Source organism: Python bivittatus, unplaced genomic scaffold (genome assembly GCF_059951505.1).
Source record: "Python bivittatus isolate LINGU-HERP-01145 unplaced genomic scaffold, Pbiv_v1 ctg000350_np1212, whole genome shotgun sequence".
NCBI classification, from domain to species: Eukaryota; Metazoa; Chordata; class Lepidosauria; order Squamata; family Pythonidae; genus Python; species Python bivittatus.
The window spans coordinates 16,164,110-16,185,245 of NW_028277074.1; the positions used below are offsets into that span (position 1 = coordinate 16,164,110).

Consider the following 21,136-nt stretch of genomic DNA (forward strand, 5'->3'; position numbering starts at 1 on the left):
TGCTCAATTGTTCATGGACAGTAGTAATATGCCAGTATGTGTTAATATCCACACAATCTGGATGACAGTACAATTTGCAAAAGTTCACACTTTCCATTTTATTCCTGTGTGATGAACATACACAGCTGTCAGACTAAGAAGAATGTATTTGCTAAATTAATTCACACTTTTCTGTGCTTATCTGTAGTGAAAGCTAGATGCTCAAGTTTAACAGTGGAGAAACAGATTCAACACTGAGTTACTACCTTAATTTGAACATTATATTCAAGTGTGAAATCTGTTTAGGGATTCATACCTATACTACTACTGAAGACATCAATTCCTTCAATGACTTGTTATTTAAATTACTAGCCTATCTCACAGAGTTGTGGGGAAAACTAGATGGGGGAGTGCTATATACATGCCATGGACCATTTACTCGATTTTACTCCTGGAGTAAAATATAAATCTAACAAATAAATTAATTACACTTCACATTAGTGTACTTTTGAGATGCAGGTCAATACATTTCTTAAAATTCACTTTTTGAGACAATATTTAGAAGCAACTTTTGAAATTACAGCCACTCCTTGTTTAGCGACTATATCAGTTAGTGACCATTTGCAAATACAACTGTAATTTTTTTTTTAAAAAAATCATTTTCTGACCAATGCATGTATTTACAACCAAATTTTGCGCACCTGAGAACAAAAGCATTCAGTATGAAACTTAATCACTCAGCAGTGGAGTCAGCTGGAGGGTTTTAATCAACTAATTAAGGTCACATTGCTGAGCTTGTTAACTTGCAGTTAGCACTTTTTAGGGAAGCGCTGCACTGTGGAAAAAAGCAGCTAGGAACAGATTGCTTGTTTAAGCAATCTCTCTGCCCTGTGAGAGGACAAAAAAAGGGGGGAAAAAACCAGATCTGGCACAGGACACAATACAAGAGAACTTTATTTGAATTAGAGAGCCGCAGCCAGTGACCTTCTCAGCATCTCTCTCTCTCAGCCACATGTTCATTTAGTGACATTTCACTTAATGACAAAGACACTGCAACGGATTGCAGTCGCTAAACAAGGAGAGGGTGTAATTTCATAATTAGCATTATAAATGTATTTGAGCTTAGAGCAATAAATCCTTATGCCAGCCTTCAAATAGTACAAATTTTCTATAGGATCAATAAGGGTTACTGAGTAACCACATTAAAAGTTTTAGCATACAGTCCAGCAGTAATAATTAACTGTCACAGGATAATGAGATTTTTAACAGGGCAATTTCAAGAACCAAACTTATCTTGTTACATTACAGAAGGTATTTCATTGAGTGGACTGTCAATTTTTTTATCCCCATCCCTAGCCCCAGAGATTCTTCCTTGAGAAAATGAAGGGGCATGAAAATTGATTTCTTTAGCTTATAATATATGAGAGTGATTAAAGCCAAGAAGAAATTACAGGCTCAGCAGATGAGTTTTTGAACAGGTTTCATTTTAGATAGAAAATAATGAGTCGCTTATTTATTTTTAAAATATTTGTAGTGTTAACAAAATTTGATTTATACAACTTTGTCAAGAACAATAAAGATGCCACATTCATTCTAAATTCCTGTAATTGGTGACTGGATATGGTTGCTGTGAAAAAGAGAGCCATGTAAAACAACAAGCTATTTTAAAAGCAATTATTTAAACTAGTTGTTGACCTGAGGAAACTGATATCCCTCCTTCCAATCTACACTATTGCAGATATTTTATTAAGATTTGTTGAACATTTCAGTAGGCCTGTTTATAGTGGACTGGAAAGCAAAGAAATAAAAGTTAGTGGACAAGTTCAATCTAATAACATGTGGAAGAGATTTGTAGCTGTCTTCTGTAAGCCAAGGGGAATCTTTGGTGATTATTTATTTTGAACTATTTTCTTTATTTTTAACTGTTGCATTGAGCAACAATTAATATTAAATATTAATTTGTTGTTGCTTCAAAAGAAATTCATTACATTTTCTTCACTTACAGTCTTAGCAATATACACAATAAAATGAAAATACAGGTAGTCCCCGGGGTTAAGAATGCCCAGTTTAAGGATGACCCATAGTTAAGAATGAAGCCTATTGTAGCAAAATTTGAATTAAATACACAATGATTCAAGTTATACACACAATGGTTTGAGTTAATTATACAATACTACTTATACAGTATTATACAATAATACTGTTCCGGCTTACATACAAATTTCACTTAAGGACAGACCTTGGGAAAGGAACCCATTCTTAAACTGGGGACTACCTGTACAAACAAATGTTTTGGGAACTACAGAACAGTGTCATATGTTTACCTTATATGATACTGTGCCCAAGTGACTTATTAGTGAACAAGCTATTTTAATGTTTATTATACACAAAAATAAATGCCTCCATAGCGCACTAATTCTATACACATATATACTCACTTGTGAAATTATACTCCAGTTACACTCATGAAAGAAGGGGAAAGTGCTATTTACCAGTGTTTAATTACTTTGATTAAAAATATGGTAGGATGGATAAATTACATTATATAGTAATTGAAGGGAGAATTAATTTTCTAGAGGCAGTCTAGAAAACGTAGCTTATAACGATTTTTGCATTTTGGACTGAATAGATGGCATTTTTTAAAGCCCACATATCTTATCAAACTTTTATGTTTCATGCATAAAATTGTATCGTGAAATACCACATAATTTGAATATCAAATAGATGCTGCTGAATGTTTAAGATATTGGGGGGGGGGACCCTAAATAGGAGCCACAACTTCCTAAACCATCCAGTCACTCTGCTTTTAATTTCATCATATTCTTGATATACATAATTGGGTCAATGGAAATATTTAAGCAAGATTATTTTGTTTGAGTGTTACTGTTTTTAAACCATGCCTATGCAAAGACAGAAATGCTCAGCAGAGAAATATGACAAAGAAAAGATGATTCCTTCAGCTCAAGCCAAATACAGACATGCAGGACAACACAGGTTAGATAAAAGCCATGCAAATTATATACCTGGTCGTGTGGTGAGTCCTCTGTCTGCAGCTGGGCGGGCATCAACAGGCTCAACTGGGTATGTGCAGCCAAAGAAATAAATAAAAAGGAAAGATAAAGAGCAAATAAAAAGAAATAAACAAAAACTTCAAAAACAAGTTGCCTATGGTTTTGATTGGGACAGTGCAGGAAAGATATATGCCATAAATGAAGTTACAAAAGCAAGAGCTGGGAAAAAAGATCTGCTTTAAGTTAATCCTGAAAACAAAAAGAAAGAAACAAGAACATTTTCAAACTAAATGCATATGTGCAACTGACATGTTACTGTAATCCATTTCTAGCTGTTACAAGTTAGCAAAATAATAAAAAAAATAATTCTGTGATTCCAAGGTAAAATAAAATATCCTGTTTTTTTAAAAACTGACAACATAAATATCACAAGTAAACACGTACCACTTATTTAATAGCAGTTCTTATTACCTCCATTTTTCTTGTCCTTTAGAAGTTATGCTGCTCTTGTTATCATCATCAACATCATGAAACACTATCACAAATCTCAAAACAATTATGCTGCAATCTAGCTTGTAACAGAATAACTGAAGGAAGCCCAAGAGCTTATCATTAATCTTTTCAAAACCAATATTCTGTGTCACTTAAAAAAAAAAAAAATCTAAAACAATGTTTTAGAAAACAATCCTGATGCTTTCTATGCATGTTGGGTCACAACTCCCATTATTTTTAAGCCAAATCAGAAATTACGAGAATTGCCATCCAACATATTTGAAAGGCATTCGATTGGAAAAAGCTGTCCTAGAGTATCTTGAAAGTTCTTTATAAAAAATTGTAGTCATATATGTTAGTCTCTGCTTTGAAATCTGTTCCTCAGCTTGCCTGCCAAGCAGTCACCTGCATACCAGCCAAGTTTAATATTTAGTTCAATAATGCCTACATTCTTATGAATTATGTAGGGATACTAGAGCATGGTAGACATTTATGAGCACATGCAAATTTACTATTTTCAACATAACAAACGGTATTTGATTTAATTAACTGAGAGTTCTCACTCGAGGCACAAATGACCAGGCTCAAATTATCCTACTTCAGACATATTATGCAAAGACCCAGCCCTCTGGAGAAGGATCTAATGCTGGGAAAGATAGAAGGAAAGAGTATAGGACAACCAGCAACAAGGTGGATGGACTCAGTTACAGTGACAATGGGTGTGCCATTGGATGGCCTGAAGGACCAAATTAGAGACAGATCGTCATGGAGAAAATTTATCTATATGGTCACTAAGAGTTGATTCCAACTCCATGGCACATAATCAATAAAAAAGCTACATTTTATGAAAAGTAGACAATAGAAAAATCAACAATACCAGGCAGCAATTACAAGAATAAGAAAAGTACAATAAATTTAGAATAAGTACTAAAAATCATGTTATCTGTTACTTTCAATAGAAAATCAGTTTTAAAACTGTGCTCTCCAGCAGGACCCAGGAGGTGGGGTGCTTTTTCTGTCACAGAGCCTGCCCTTTGGAACAGCACACTCCTCAGGGATTTGGATGGCCCCAAACCTGGCCCTCCACAAAGCCTTAAAGATCTAGCCTTTCTACTGGGCATTGGGCTAGGGCAAAGGATGAGCCCATTTGTAACTCTTTAAAAATTGAATGATCATAGCCTTGGTCGTGCTATGTTCTTTTTGTGTATGGGTTTTTATCTTATTGATCTATTTTTTAAAAATATTCCATATTGCTAGTTGGGCAGCCATATAGATTGACAAAATAAATACATAATCACAGAGCTGTTAACAGGAGGGGGAAATAAATAAAGTTTTATTCTGAATTTGGAACCACATTCCAGAAGTTCTACTGAACTATTTCAGACCAGCCATGGTTTGGCAAAGCTGAAATTCGGAACATTTTGGTTTTTCTGGGTTTCAGATAAGTTAAAATCTGGACAGAATGAGTAGGGTAAGGCTGATATGTGTCCACTTTACTCTCCCCCTCTTCATCTCAACAGGTCCCTGTATATCATAACCCATGAGACAGTGTATTTCTAATCTTCCCAACCCCTTCTCTTCCCTTCCTCCTCTCATCTTCTACTGATATCTCTGTATGGTGTATGTGACCACATACTTGTACTCACACAACAGTGGCTTTCAGTCTCTTGCAATAAGATTTTCAATTCCCATCAGAAGTCAATTCTTTGTAAGTAATAAATGCACTAAATACAGGCCCTAGGTCTGGCTGTATGAACAGTGCAAGAATCCAATTAAAGCATTCCCAATGAATGCTTGTTCAGCCTCCTATCACTTTCCTGGGTAATTAGTACAGGTAGTCCTTGACTTACAACCACAATTGGGACTGGAATTTCCATCGCTAAGCCATGCGGTTGTAAAGCGAGATGCCATGTGACCACATCGCTTAGCAATTGCTATCGCTGCAGTCCTGGTTGCCATTGGTAACTGAGAATCGTGAGTCGTACTTGTTTTTCTCCTTTTTGAGGTGACAACAGAAAAGGTTTATTGACTGTCACAACTTTAGGCAGTGCCATCTATCTTGACTGAGTGGAACTCCTGTGCTTTGCAGAAGATTCCACAAGGCTTGCATTCATTTATTTATGACATTTCTATATTGGTAACTTTATTCAGATTTCTGATTATTTAAAATCCATAAAATCATACCCCCTTAAAAAATGGCATCAGAGTGATTTCTATACCCTTCAACAGCCAGAAGCTCTACCAAAGTGGTGAGTCTTGCTCTGGAAAACTGTAAGCAAGGATGCCACCTGGATTTTCAGATAAGATTTTACATAAAATAGATGACCATAATTTGAAAAGTAACATATTCTAGCCTTGTCCTCTGATCTCATGAGAGGGGACTCAGAATGTTTCTCTGGGCCAAACAATCTGAAGTCAATTCTACCTGAAGCAGGTGCCCCTGCAGATACCTAGGCACCATGCCAAGAAGGGCTTTATAGATTATGTTACCCTGGTGGCTCCCATCCTCTGTAAACAGGTGCTGCATTCTGTACCACTTGCAGCTTCCAGAGAGTCTTCAAAGGCACACCCACATAAAGTGCACTGCAGTAGTCAGTCCATGAGGTGACGAGGATATAGACTAGTAAGGAGATTGGCAGTTATCAAAATTATGAGCAAATGCAGTTTATCCCATTTTCATAGAAGTGCCAAGTTTCCACCCTCTTTTCATGCCCTCAATAACAGCACTAGGAAATGGAAGTAGACTTTTCTGCCGGAATAGAGGCTTCATTAGAAAGTAAAGGAATAACTGGAATTATTGTGTTGTAACCTTAACCTTTCTTTCTAATAAGTGTACTAATCAGCCCCTTGAGGTATGTTCCTTGGATGGTTTTCTGCCAGGATTTTGAGGGAGCAATTGTATCTAGGAGGACCATGGATCTATCTTCAGGGGAAGTCTTCCTAACCAGAATTAATTTCTGTTTTTTCCCACTTGGTTTGAGATGTGTTAACAACACATCATGTCACATCTCAAGCCAAGTAAATTACCTCTGAGATAACATGACTCAAACCAAGCAGATTACAGGTATGCCTCAACTTACGACCATTCGTTTAGTGCAGTGTTTCTCAACCTTGGCAACTTTAAGATGTGTGGAGTTCAACTCCCAGAATTCCCCAGCCAGCCATTCTGGGAGTTGAACTCCACACATCATAAAGCTGCTAAGGTTGAGAAACACTGGTTTAGTGACTGTCTGAAGTTACAACAGTGCTGAAAACAGTGGCTTATGACCAGTCCTCACACTTACAACTGTTGCAGCATCCCCATGGTCACATGATCAAAATTTGGGCATTTGGCAACTTACATGCATTTATGAACAACTGCAGCATCCTGGTAGTCACGTGATCATCATTTGCAACCTTCCCAGCCAGCTTCTGACAAGCAAAATCAACGGGGAACCATGTGATTCACTTAACGACAACTCCAAAAAATATTTGTAAAATTGGGTGCAGTCACATGATACCTCGTTTAATGATCACACCACTTAACAATGAATTTTCCAGTCCCTATTGTGGTCGTAAGCCGAGAACTACCAGTACCTCTGTCAGCATCTTCATGTAGATGTTAAATAATAGGGGAGAGAAAGATGATCCCTACAGCACTACAAGTCAGTAACTGCTGGACAACCACACTAGTTGTAGCTTCCAGGTAGTCCTCAAAGGCAGTCCCGTGTAAATGTACTACCACTGACTGGTAATGTCCTGACAGGAAAGACAGAAACACTGCAATATATTCCCACAAATTCTAGTGCTTGCAGGTGATCCAAAAGGATTCCATATGTACTATGCTCATCCATATCCCAATGTAAGCAATCCAGTAGGGGAATCAAGGTGGTTTTTGTTGAATGAATCCTGACTTCCACTCTAAATAACTCATTACCTCTAGGGTGGTTTGTAGCTGGAGTCCCACCACTTTTAACTACCTGTCTTTAAAAAAAAGCGTTGGAACCACATTGTAATTATCAAAATTTTCTGGGAGAGGATGCATAACCAGATCTTTCAAAGCAACAGGAATAATGCCTTCCATAAGAGGCATTAACAACTTCCTGGATCCAATCCTTCAGCCCTTTGTAGTTTCCTAAAAAAGCCAGGCCAGGCCAGGCACAGGTTCAAGCACACATGTGGCTATCTACTTCCTTGGATCCACAGGCCTAACTTTGTAAAATCCTTACCCAGTCAACTCCTCTATCTCCACCAATACAGAGTATGCTAGAGCAAATTTAAGTTATTTTATCTGCTGAATGTTGCCCCAAGAGTTCATGGCACCTTTTGGGAAAAATCTTATCTCCCATCCCAAAAATGGGAGAATGTCACATAAATAAGGCCACAAAGGCATAGTCTGTGGATGCAATAATGGTAGAAAAGTACACCTGCTTCAACAGCCTTATTGTCTCTATTTTATGTTGTGATTCCCCAATAGTGAGAGTTCTAGTTGTATTTAAGTTTAAATCTCAAAGTGCAGCTATGGTGGATGAGGAAGAAGGAAGCTGTAGTCCAGCACATTTAGAAAGCATCAGGTTATTGGATAGCTCCTCAAAATTGACTTTCAACTTATGTAAGATACAGGCCACACTTGTTGAGTTTTCTTGTTAACAGAAATGGAGAGTGCATTCTGCAACATGGCCAACACTATCCTACAGGACAGTGGGAAGAGAAGATATTGGGAAGATTGGAGTGAGCATGTCATGCTGAGACATTGACAATGGCTGAGGAGTGGTTAAGGGGAGGGAAGGAAAAGGCTGGGAAGATGTGAGGGTGGGCCAATGGGATATGCTGTGCTGGGAGTTACTGAAGGGAAGAGATGCTGGTGTGCCTTTCCTTTCTCTCAGCTGTCATTGATGTCCTTGGCTTTTCTCATAATCTTCATTCCTGCTGCCCCTTGGAGACACTTCTGCTTGGAATGGCCTGGTTTTAGTCCACACACAGTAAAACAGACCCATTTTGTGCATGGACCAAAACATTTAAAGCTTGAATGCTTTGGTTTGGGCACAGACCACCCAAAAACAGCTGTTTCATAGACAGAATGGTTCACACATGGCATATTTTGTGGAGTCCTTGGGGTTCTCTCCCCACTCCATTCTAACACTGAAGATGTTACCTAGCTGTGTAACGAAACATTTGCAAGAAAACAACCAAGCTCAGAGAACTCCAAGGACTCCACGGTTCAACCCTGAGCTATATATTATCTTCTACTGGAATATTTTGCATATCTCTAGTTAAAATAATAGCAATTTTTAAATATGTCAGTTAATAATGTTAATTATTAATTAAATGTACAATATTCCTTTAAGTTTCACTTTCATTAAGTCTCCAAGTTAGTAATATTTATCATTAGGAACTCAGAGCACTTCTGTTAATCAGGTGTTTATTATTTCAAGTTATAACCAATTCTTACAATTTCTCTGCATTAATTCCCTAAGGTGGTCATGTATCTCACTTCAATTTTGACTGAGTCTCAGTCCAATGGATTATATGAACTTCATCCCTGAAATCTGTTATTCATATCAATGTATATATCCTATTCACAAATAAAGTGAGCAAGTTGTTCTGACAGACCTTTCACCACTATGAAAAAAAAAAAATCTTGCCCAAGCGAGAGGTCAAGTCTTTCTCATAATGAATCCTATAATAATCATACCATCTCCATCCAAGCTCTTATTACATTACCTTCATTTTCAGTATTTGCTGGGACTGAATCAACTGCAAAGGGATGCCAAGGCTGAAGATCATCTAGGCTGAATTCTCCATCTACTGGGAGACGTTCAACTGTTGCTTTAGTCTCTGTCAATGAAGGCATGAGGGCATCGTTTCCGTAGCTGATCCTGGGTTCACTGATCATATTAGCCAAGACATCATCAGAATAGTTTTGCTCTTTTTGAAGTAATTCATCTGGGGAAATACAAAAAAAAAAAAAAGGCTACTACCCCAATAATTTACCTTGATAAATCATTACTATGGAAATAACATCATACTACTTTTAAATAATTCTTTGAAAAGCATTTACAATTCCAGCAGCATTGATAAAGGCAGACATATCCTCCTGAGCAATTCATTTTTATTTGCATTTTTCAGTTTTGCTGCATGAATACTATGGTGAGATCTAGTGACATCTAGTGGCTTTCCTCATCCCTTAGGCTAACCAACGTCCGTGCATTTTCTAAATTGAGACAGATACTGCAGCATATGTTCACTTAACTAACCAGCTATCTTTGTGACTATTTTTATGCAGATAACTAAGAAATTAAAAGTTACAAAAAGGCATCAAAGAATAAATTACATCAAAAAAAAAAAAAACCAAATAAGTGAATAGTTTTTAATCCAGTTAGTGATGCCCTGAAATGAGTATTAAATGCAAATACTCTGAACTATGCCATAATTAAATCTGTGCTAATTTCTCAGCTGCAAATGCTTCTCCTTATCATATTTTGATCAGAACCTTTTTATGGAAAAGTTGAAACTTGGTATACCAATTTATTTCATATATTTGCATCCTGAGTGTATAATAGTACATTGCCTGTATCTCCTAGTTGTTGGATGCCAAGAACAATATGATCCTAGCTGCAGAGAAAATCAGGAGCACATTTGGTTAAAGCTTGGTTGCTCTTTGGCATGTTGACCAAAGTGTAGAAAAACTGATTCTTAGCAAGGAATACTACATATGGCATAGGTGTGACTAAGGCTGGTAACCTAAGATACAGCTTCCCTAAATTACCAAAAAGCATTTTGAAATCCTCAAATGACCAAAGTCACGTTGGGTGGTAAAAGTTAAAATCTATTGGCCTATCAGATGATGATGATATATGGAAGACTGTGATTTGGAATGTAAGAGTAGTAAATGGTAAACAGCACAATTAACTAATAAAATGAAAAATTAAATTGGATATGTTGTATGTATGTAAAATTGAAGGGAAGTAGAAGGATACAATAGATCTGAAAGGTCTGTTCTTGTGATGTGATTGATAAATATATGCAAGGAAGTGAAAGTATTGACTTAGCTATCAAAGGCTTTAAATGTAAGTCAAAAATAATGAATTTGAGTTATCCAGGCTGATCATGATGCATATGAAAATAGGAATCCATATACTGGTGACTGAAGAACAGACAACGGTGTATGAAGCTCTGCATGAATATTGAGGAAGCAAGGATGGTTTGAAAGAAAGTAAGTTATGTAAAGGTTTAGTGAATGGTGTTTAGCTATATTTAGGATTTTTTCCCTCTTACCTCATGCCTTTAATTCTTTTGGCTTACCACTTCTATTGTCTTTCAGTGCTTGGAACAACACTGTTTATTCCAAAAGGGAACAGAGGGATGAATGTGCATGTTTGAATATCTGTTTAAGATTTTCTTTGGAAAGTCAACACATACATAGACACACACACACGCACATGTACGTTTAAAACTAGGTGCTTGGTTTAGTTTTTCTAGTAAAATATATATTATATATCTTCTGTCCCCCTCCTGAGATCACTATGGGCAGTTTCAAAGCAGGTGTGTGAAAGCTTTTGGTACTGTGGGCATGGCTTTTTATCCCGCTCTTCATCAGCGCTGGTGTAAAAGATTCCTTGAACATCTTCTCTTTCAGGAATGACTTTAATGCAAGATTTGTCTTGGACTAGTAATCAATCTCTTGATGTTTTAGCCAGAGTCCTTTATCAGACTATTATGTTTAACGCCATGATTCTCACAGAAATATGGAGGCTATCCATGATTGAGTTGGACATGAATTCTGAGGCTCTCATCAGCTTAACCTGTCTGCCAAGTATTTTTCATCTGCAGGGACCTCTGAAGTAGTGGTCTTGCCATAATTAATACTCATGATATTATTGTATTAGCTACTGATGATGATATTATTAGCCTATCCATGCAGTAACTCAGCCCCACTTCAGTTCTGTGTTTGTTTCAGACTGTGTGAGAAAACCTCATGTCCAAGCACTACTGACTTGGAGGACGACAGCCACTGGTTTGCTTGTAGTTAGAATGTCTAACATTTGCATTATCTTCTGTGGCCCAGAGTAAGCAAGGGTCTTTACATACTTTGCTGACCAGACTAGAGAAGAATGATAAGACTCTTATGTCTGATGATGGTCCTTATCCTTTCTCTTAGAGGGCTCCATGCTGTTCTGAGAGATATGTGTTCCACTCCTTGGTTAGCTGGCCATGGGACTTATTAATTTATTCCATTTATATCTACCACAATCAATTTGACTCTTGGTGGCTAAGGGTTATTATGGTGATGGCAATGAACTCTTCCATGAGTGCTGGATTTGAGCAGGCTCCAGGCAATTTGTATCATATGTGGAGACATAATTACTTGACGATAAGATGCAAGCTAGATGTTCTTGACTCAGCCACAATTCTGAATTATGCATATTTTTTTTCAGCTATTCATTAAATACTACCATCGTGCATATTGCCAAGTTAGAATTTTAGTTAACCTGAGGTAAAGAAGTGCCTAGGAAATTCTGTTACTGATTTTAAAAAGAAAACCTTATTTGCAGAACAAGTATTTACTACTGCCTAGTATACGACTATATAGCATTGGAACCTATCATTATTTTTTAGTTTTTCTTTAGGTTGTAGTCCCCACCCAAGGTGTCCTATTTTGTGTTATAATCAGTGCAAAGGATGATTGGAAAGAAACACTAGTTGAAGAAGCTGATTCTGGGCAGCTATATATTTACCTTGGGATAGTGTGATACTGCCTATCCTATCAACTAATTTGCTTATATCATAAGGTGAGAGGGACCAGAATGGAGACTGAACAGGCTTTGTCCACTCAAAGCTATTCAGTTGGACATTGAAGAAGCAGGACAGAAAGTGTATTAACACTTTTGAATTTTGGTGTTGGAGAAGACTCCTGAGAATAGGAGCCAATGGGACAGCCAAGAAAACAAACAAATTGATCATAGAGTCTCACTTCAGGCACAATGGCTAGGCTTAAATAATAATATTTTAGGACATATTATCAAACAACTAGCTCTCCCGAGAATTCTATAATGCTCAGAAAGGTGGAAGGAAAGAGAAAGAGGACAACCAGCAACAAGGTGGAGTCAATTACAACAGTGATGGGTGAACCATTGGAACACCTGAAGGACTAGGTTGGAAACAGGTCATCCTGGAGAAGGTCTACCTATGTGGTTACTAAGAGCTGATACTGAATTGATGGTATATAATCAGACAAAAAGCTCTCTCTAGGGGGAGAAATGCAGTTACATTTCTCTTTCATTGTGAAATTTCCAGGTACATTTTCCTTAAATTATGTTAAACTAGACAAGGTTTATTCCTTCTTTCTTCCTCCAGCTTTTTATAAACATTTTAATAAGAAAGCTACATTCTGTTTTTATTTACTACTTTCTCCTTTAATACGATGCATGTTATAATTTTTCTCCTTGACTTCCAACAGTTAAAAATTATTGTATTATTGTTAAAATAAAATGTTCAAACTAAAAAGAGATTGCACTTACCAACTTCATCCTGAATCTCCTCAGCAACTGCTGGCACATTGTAAAGGAGAGAAAGAGACTGGTTCATACGTTCATATGTCACACGTAGATGTGTCATAACCTACAGAAATAAAATAAAAAAAGTAAATTCAACTCTTAACAGCTCCAATTTGGAATTTTGATTCCTTGTATCAAAACAAATCCAAGTAATGCAGATTTGGTACTTTAATTTTACATACATTTCAATTACAACAACATGACCAATTTCTTGAAGTTATAGCTGAGAATTCATAAAAGAATTAATAGGAAATTCACCGATACTACCCAAATCTTGAAGGGGTAAAATTTTGTTCAAAACTGTCTATTTTAATTTTATTTAGGAAGGCCGTGCCAGTTTATTTTTTCTTAGAAAATGTTTAATAAGGAAGATAACAGAATTATATGACAGTGTAAAGAGTTCTCCATCAGGATCTTTTCTGAACAATTTGAAGAGGTAAAGCTATTTGTTCTATTCACTATACCCACCAGTACCTGAAAAACCTTCATTCATACTGGTGTTTCAAATCTACAGAAGCAATAATATTTAAATATTCCCACTGAACATTGATAAACTGCATGCTAAATATACATGCCAATGTCAATGAGTTCCTCACCCGGATATCTATGCTTGCTTGTGACTGAGTTTTGCCTAGGGATATGAGGCACTGGAGCATTATTGTTTTAATATGATAAGCTCAAAGGGTAAACGTTTTTTTATAGCCAGCACAAGAATTCCTAAAATGACCAAGATATCATTACTTTGAACTGCAACATGTCCCCTCAGGGAAATACCACAATGACAGAAGAAGCACTTCCAGCACAATTTAATTTGAATAAAAACATTAGAATATAGAAAATTTCCAATGAAAAGCATTGGGTCACAGGTAAATTGCATCAGAAAGATTCTGACAGGAAGAAGCTTACAACTAATCTAACAGAGAACATTCTACATTCCTTACTCTGACTCTGACTCTGACGTCTGCACCTGGTAACATCAGATGCCAGAGCTAGGAAGGACTACACAATGAGGGGTTTTAGTCATAAGGTCCTTTCTCTTCTACTTCTAGAAGATGACAGAAGAGATGTTAAATAAAACTTTGCACAGATATTCTATATATTGGGAGTATCATGGAGTATCATTTTCCCTTTATAAACCTATCCCATGAAAATATACATTGATAAAGACATTTGACAAAATACAGTATTTTATGATTTGGGAGAGAAGAATGTAGCCTATATCCTTGGTATTCCTTGGAGGTCTTCCATCCAAGTACTAACCACACTTGACCTTGCTTAGCATCTGAGTCCAGACACAGCCAGAAAACCATAAAAGGGGAACTTCAGCCAAAGTTAGCTATATGAAATGGAAAGTTCAGCCCCTCGTTTTCTTACCTGCATGTGAACTAGACTTGTTAAGTAATGACTTTACAAGCTTCATACAGGAATGTGTCAATGATTTGACTGTGCAGATCTATATCATGAGAAAATACATTTCTAATCTTTTGCTACGAATTTTGCCTTCTTGTAGTAAAATTGTGTTTTAATAAAAAGAAAGAAAAGCACCTTTTGCATATTGTGCATTTAAAACATCAGAGAGATGTATGACCACAGGGAAATTTGAAACTTCAAAAATTCTACAAATATGCTTGGCAAAGCAGTATACTAATACCTTAAGTAAAATAGACATACAAACAGATTTTTAAATATGGAGCTATCGCTCACATCATCAGTAACTGCTGACAATCAAAGCAATAACTGCTATGTTTGGACGAGCAATATTTTACTGTATAAGCATAACCATGTATCAAAGATAATTTCCATATAATGTAGGAACAAATGGAAAATACACATAACCAAATAAATTTAATTCAGGAAGGAGCATTTGATAAAAAATGCAACCTAAGTAGAAATCTAAACTTTATTATAAAAATACTGCAATGCGTGCACAAAAATGCTTAAGTATGACAACTTTAGTTTCTCTACAAGATGAAATATAAAGAGAAACAATATTATTGTATTGCATCTTGCAGCCTTTTTAATCTCTGCTTCCTATTCAACCTTCTTATGGTGACATTCACACAATATTAAAATAAGAACTTCTATAATTGTCTACATTGTTACCTGAGATCTGATCTGTGCTGCTTTCTTTGGGTCCACCATACGCACATGTTCAAAATGTTTGAGTGTATGCTGTCTGTCTTTCTGCTCAGCACGCACATACTTCTTCAGCATATTAAATACATGTCGAGGCTGTAGAGATAAATTCCACCACATAAATCAGTTATAAAGTTCACAATTCCATGATACATATGTTGCCTTTAAAAGACCAAGCCTTACATTCTATGAAATAAGGTAGCAAATACTTCTGTTATTATCAATGTTCATCTTCCAAAGTATAGTAATATGAACAAACTGTTTAAGCATAATACAGGGGACAATGTTAGCTTTCAAGTGTATAGTTTCAATATTGAAGCCGTCTTCAAAGTTAAAAGTCATATCCATTTTAGAGAAATACTCACAAAGATAATTATAGTAAAACTTTTATTTAATCTATTCAAGGGGCAGGAGATATATGTACATTAAATCCAAATATCTGTTAAATCCAAACTTACATCAAGTGTATCAATTTACTTCATTGTAAAGATGAGCTACAACACCAGACTGATACCATAGCTTCAGTACATTTTAATGGTATCAACAAAACCAAGATACCATTCTACCAGTTTTTAGAAGCATTATCATAATCCCATCCTTTCATATTTCATAATATAAAAGCAGCAGAGATGAAGATGTGTTAAACCAGTCAGAAAAGGTACTAAGCACAGCTTAGCACAAACTCCATACTTAAAAGCACTGTGCATTGGAAGAAATATCATTCTGACATTTAACTACTTAAATAGATCACTTGATAAATGCAATACAACACCTTATTAACCTTAATAATAATTAATATGATTAATTATGTGTTGTATTATTCGTACAACACATAATAAAATTTACATTGCTTAATTGAAATATATATTAATACCAATTAACTAATTAACAGGCTAACTTTAGACATTTTTATGAAAGAAATCAGAAGAAGGAACTTAATAGTAATATATAACTATATCTTGATTTATACTAAACTTCAAAAACTAGATAATTAGGAATTTAGGATATTTTAAAGACCACTGTTTGTCTCACAATTTAAAATTTCACCCGCTCTGATATTTCATAAATAAACTTCCTGTCATCTCTTCATTCTTTGTATGTCAGTTTTTTGTTCTTTTTAAATTTTTAGCAATAATCAACTTTGTATTGTCTAAGGCTTTCACGGCTGGAATACGATGGCTGATGTGGGTCTTCCTGGCTGTCTGGCTGTGTTCTGGAAGTTTTGGTTCCTAACGTTTTGCCACCATCTGTGACTGGCATCTTCAGAGGACAGGAGCACAGACAGGAGCGGTTCTCTCTGTGCTCCTGTCCTCTGAAGATGACGGTCACAGATGCTGGTGAAACATTAGGAAACAAAACTTCCAGAACATGGCCACACAGCCCGGAAGACCCACATCAGCCAACAATAATCAGCTTTGCTTCTGATTTTGTATGTTTTATTGGATAGTATATTATAAACAATGTTGGCAGGCATAAATTAATATTGATTAATAATATAAATTGGTTGATATAGTTTTATACCTAAAAATAGAGTCTAACATTATTATTTTTGTATCAGCGGTTAAGTCATACTTAATTATTTTAGAGCTAGCCTGAATTCTAACAGCAGTGTAATCCAAAATATAGGCCCTGACATTGAAAAAGGCAAAATTTGCTCTTGACGTTAATTATTTTCAAGATAGATGTGCAAAAGGTGCCCCATTAAAGAGGAGGATAAACTGTCTAGGGGTGAACAACTGGAAAATAAACAAGGCCGGTATTTTAATTTATAAATCTGTATTATTTCTTCACATCTTTTTCAGTTACAAGTGCAATTAAAATATTTTAACTCCAAATAGATACGTTTAATATTAGAGCATCGTATCTTGAAGCTTGATCTTATATATACAATTATTCATAGAAGGTTAACACCATATTCATTTCTGTGTTACTTTATACATTTACACTATTACTGATAGTATCAATCTTCTCTTCCCCACTTCCTCAACTGTGTTGTATGTTAATAATTTATCTGTTCCATTACTTTATTTTTTGCACATTTGCAAAAGTTATATATTAAAACATGACAATACTATTGATTTTATTGAGATCTACAATTTTCTTATTGTTTTTGTCTTCAAAATGTCTTTATCATGTACTTTTTAAAAAATTAGATCTACTTTAATTTGTACCTATATTTCCTTTATTTATATCCGTCTATATAAATATGTCCAAGATGAATCAATTTATCTTATTTAGTATTAAAACTGTATCTATTAATTACAGCTTTTTAAAATTCTTACTATGCAATTTTACATTTCCATTTGGTATGGTCAATAATCTCAATTGTCATATTTCAATAAGGCATAAAACTATGGGACTACCTACATTTTCTGATTCTTGGAAAAATAGCGTTGCAAAAATCATATCAGTTCTAATAAATGCCTGATGAAGAAGTGTTTGGATTTTAAAAAATACAGAAGGTTATAAAAGTTGAAGCTTTTGTAGTCCTCTAAAGATTCTGAGCCATACATTTACAGGAAATCAATCATACTTAAAAAGTTGTTCCTTTGTCTCCTAGCATCAGTCTTACTTTCTGCAAAACCTATAATTTTACTAAGTAGCTCTTAAATTAACAACTTAATTTAAAGGAATTTAAAGAGAGATCAACACCATAATCATCTTTTGTTAATATAAATGTCCCACTAAGTTATTTGCTATTATTGTTAACTTACATATTTGAGATTTTATTATTACTGCCATAGCCTTACTTTTGATATCGCCAATTTGATACCATTAAGAAGTGTAATATGCTGGATTATTCATGGATAAGAGATATTTCAGATTTTTTTAATGTCTGGGACATTATAATCAATGATGAATTTTAAAACTGTATTTAAAGGACAATGGGTTTACAGAGATGATTACATAGCTTGCTCATTTTAACTAAATTGACATAATTTAAAATTCAGTGTATATTACTTGGAGAGAGTAGCTCCATGGATCCATGCATTGCTGCTTGTGAATAAGTTCCACTGTATACACTGGGACTAACTTCCTGGTTAACATTAATTATAATCTATCTTATTAAAATCCTCTTACTTTAGGAGGCACAGCCTGTAGAGCTGTGATATAGTTTTCCAAAGCAACACGGCGACGATCATTAAGCATGGCTTCAACTCGGGCCATGTGAGTCTCCACTAGCTGCTGTCTTTCATTTGCAGCTTCTTGTTCCAAGGATTCCACCTTTTCCTGGAAATGCTATTGCAAAATAAATAAATAAATAAATAAATAAATAAATAAATAAATAAGGAAAAGTAATTGTAATAATATTAGCAGCAATAAATTTTAAACATCAAATAAACATTTTGAAAATGACTTTGTATTGTATTGTCTTAACTGGGATCTTCTGGCAATTACCATTTTCTGAATTTTTACTATTCATGGCCAATCCTTCCAATGCGGTTAAATGTTTCTGCTGACTCTTAAAATTGTACCAAAAAGTGATAGGATCCAGTGATGATACAAGTTTCAATGTTTAACAATAATGTGTCTATACATACCTAAAGAAAGCAGCTCAACTTTTAATGTATAAATAAAATTACCCTATATTTTCAAAAACAGAGTTTGAACTGAGTTTGTTTTTTAAACAACATATCACATGATCCAATAAAGGCTTCCGAAATCAGCAAGCCTTTCCCTGTCTTTGCAAAACTCAAGGCACCCATGAAAGAGTACATCTGTATATGTTTCTGCCCCCAACTGCATCTCTCTTCTCATATTGTCTCCATATTAACTTCACAGTCAGGCATACTCCTGGGGCAGGGGGGGAACTGTGATGCTAACTGAAGTCCAGTGATTTATATTTTTTGTTTTCCATGGAATTCAAGGCACAAGCACATAAAGGTGATAATTATGGTGATTTTTTCCTACTTATCCTATAAAGTACTTAAGAGTTAGACTACATGACTTGCTCAAAATCACTAAGTTTAAGGTCTTGGAGAGAAGAGAGTATATATTCTATTCTTTAAATAGAGTTCACTATTCTTTTCATGAATTGAGCAGAAGCACCTCTCTGCTTTCTGTACATTATTTAAATTACACTGCATAAAATTTTACCTTATTGGGAAAAAAATCATTTGTTCAGTAGCTTCATGAAATTTTTAGAAATATAGTTATTATTGACTTTAATAACAAGGATCAATAATAACAGAAAAGAAAAAGCATTTATTTCATTCTACTATTCAAAAAGAAACTATATACTTAAAAAGAACACTAAATAAAAGAAACTAACACACACAGACACACATATATATAGTTTAACAACCCCCCCCCAAAAATACCATAATATTTCCCTACTTTTCTACAACAGTAAAAATAATGCCATATGCGTGTGTATGTATAGTACTTTCGAGTCAGTCTTGATTGCTGGACAAGTCTGCCTTTCATGGCTAAGGGAGGACTAGAAATCATGGTCTCTCCTGGTTTCCAGCCAGATGCCTTTAACCACTACACCAAACTGGGTCTCATCATATTATATATTCACTTTATTTCAAAGTTTAAGCAACAAATTGAATCTAGATAATTATATATAATTAAATGGACAGGTTTTTAATGTAACGGCATAGGCCCATATAGTATGCAACCTATTCTATGAAGAAGAAATGCATTCAAGATGCAAGTTCAGTCTAGCCTCTGTGATCTCTCTCACAAACTCTGTGCCCTCAGGATATGTTAGTGTTGTACTGTAACACATCTGGAGATTGGGGAAAGCTGCTCTATGATAATTAAGCATATGTAAGCACACAGTGTATACAATGCTATTATAATATGCTTTCTGGACAAAATAAATAGAAACAGTAATGCTGTGAAGACTGTTCCACAAAACCCAGCCATCTCACATCCTTATTTTTTATTATACAATCCTAAATTAGCATGTTCTTCTCTACCTGAATGACAGCCTTTTTATCAGCCTTTGGCAAATTTTTTGCTTGATGTTCTGCGTCTTCCCATTCCCTCATCACCTGTGCAAATAAAACACAAAATGAGCAAATGCTGTTCTATATATTTGCAAGATGGTTTCAAATGTTTACTGCTTAGAGAAACTTTTTTTTCAATTACAGTATATGGTGCCCTCCTGGAAGTTGAATAATGAAAGATGTTCAGAACATTCCAAAGATACACTCAGTGTTCAATCTAGGGACAGTTCAGGTTGTCCAGGAATATCAAGCCAGAGAGTAAGGATAACTCACAGTTAATGATTATTGTACACATACACAGACTAGAAGGCAAACAACTGAAATCGTAATTACTTTACAGTACTAATCACTACAAAATTATGCACATTATTAGATTATTAATACAGCTGATTAGTTAAAATATCCATGACAAAATGTGCTTCCTCACTGACAAGAGATTACGTACTATATGTTATGGAAAATATTTACACACAAGACATTTCCGGTGTTCTTCTGAAGCTCTTATTTACACCTGTAGAGCAGGACTGGACAAACCTTAGGTTTCCAGAATCTGCATGTTTTCTAACTTAAAATACTGAAATTAACCAGTTAGCCAATTGAAAAGTACATAGGATGTCATACCCTAACAATTATGAAATAGGGTTCCTCAGCCCAGGAACTTCTGATCAGTATCAGAACCAAATTCACAAGTACTTTCACTGAAAAATATGCTTGTTTTCCCGTAATACTGAACTGTGCATGTGTGTGTGTGTGTGTGTGTGTGTGTTCAGAGGGGGCTATTTAGTTGTTATTATTAGAAAATTTGTACTCATACCTTTACTGACCTATTGCCATCATCCAGATATCTACTAATAAAGCCTAATTTACCTTCTGCCTAAACCTATTTTAAAGAAAATATGCACATACCACACACGCGCGCACACACACAATATATCTATGCCATATGTATATATATGCATACCCAGTTCAATCACTGTAATATTACTCATCTTTCATATCATCTAGTATGATGAAATCATCTAAA

At 35.3% G+C, this 21,136-nt stretch overlaps 1 protein-coding gene across 7 annotated transcripts in view; it reads right to left on the reverse strand.

Annotated features, from left to right (window-relative positions):
• The window catches only part of APP (amyloid beta precursor protein), a 126,314-nt gene that overhangs the window by 11,889 nt on the left and 93,289 nt on the right, over positions 1-21,136 (reverse strand). For 4 of the 7 annotated variants that reach the window (XM_088144609.1, XM_007430627.4, XM_007430625.4 and 1 more), the window contains 6 exons: positions 20,083-20,157; positions 18,236-18,394; positions 15,122-15,250; positions 12,983-13,082; positions 9,186-9,407; positions 3,003-3,056 (listed from right to left, as the gene is read on the reverse strand). In XM_088144609.1, coding sequence (XP_088000735.1) covers positions 3,003-3,056; positions 9,186-9,407; positions 12,983-13,082; positions 15,122-15,250; positions 18,236-18,394; positions 20,083-20,157 — 739 coding nt within the window. The remainder of the gene's footprint in view (positions 1-3,002; positions 3,057-9,185; positions 9,408-12,982; positions 13,083-15,121; positions 15,251-18,235; positions 18,395-20,082; positions 20,158-21,136) is intronic. The other 3 variants (XM_007430628.3, XM_088144608.1, XM_007430626.4) reach the window with 1 other exon arrangement.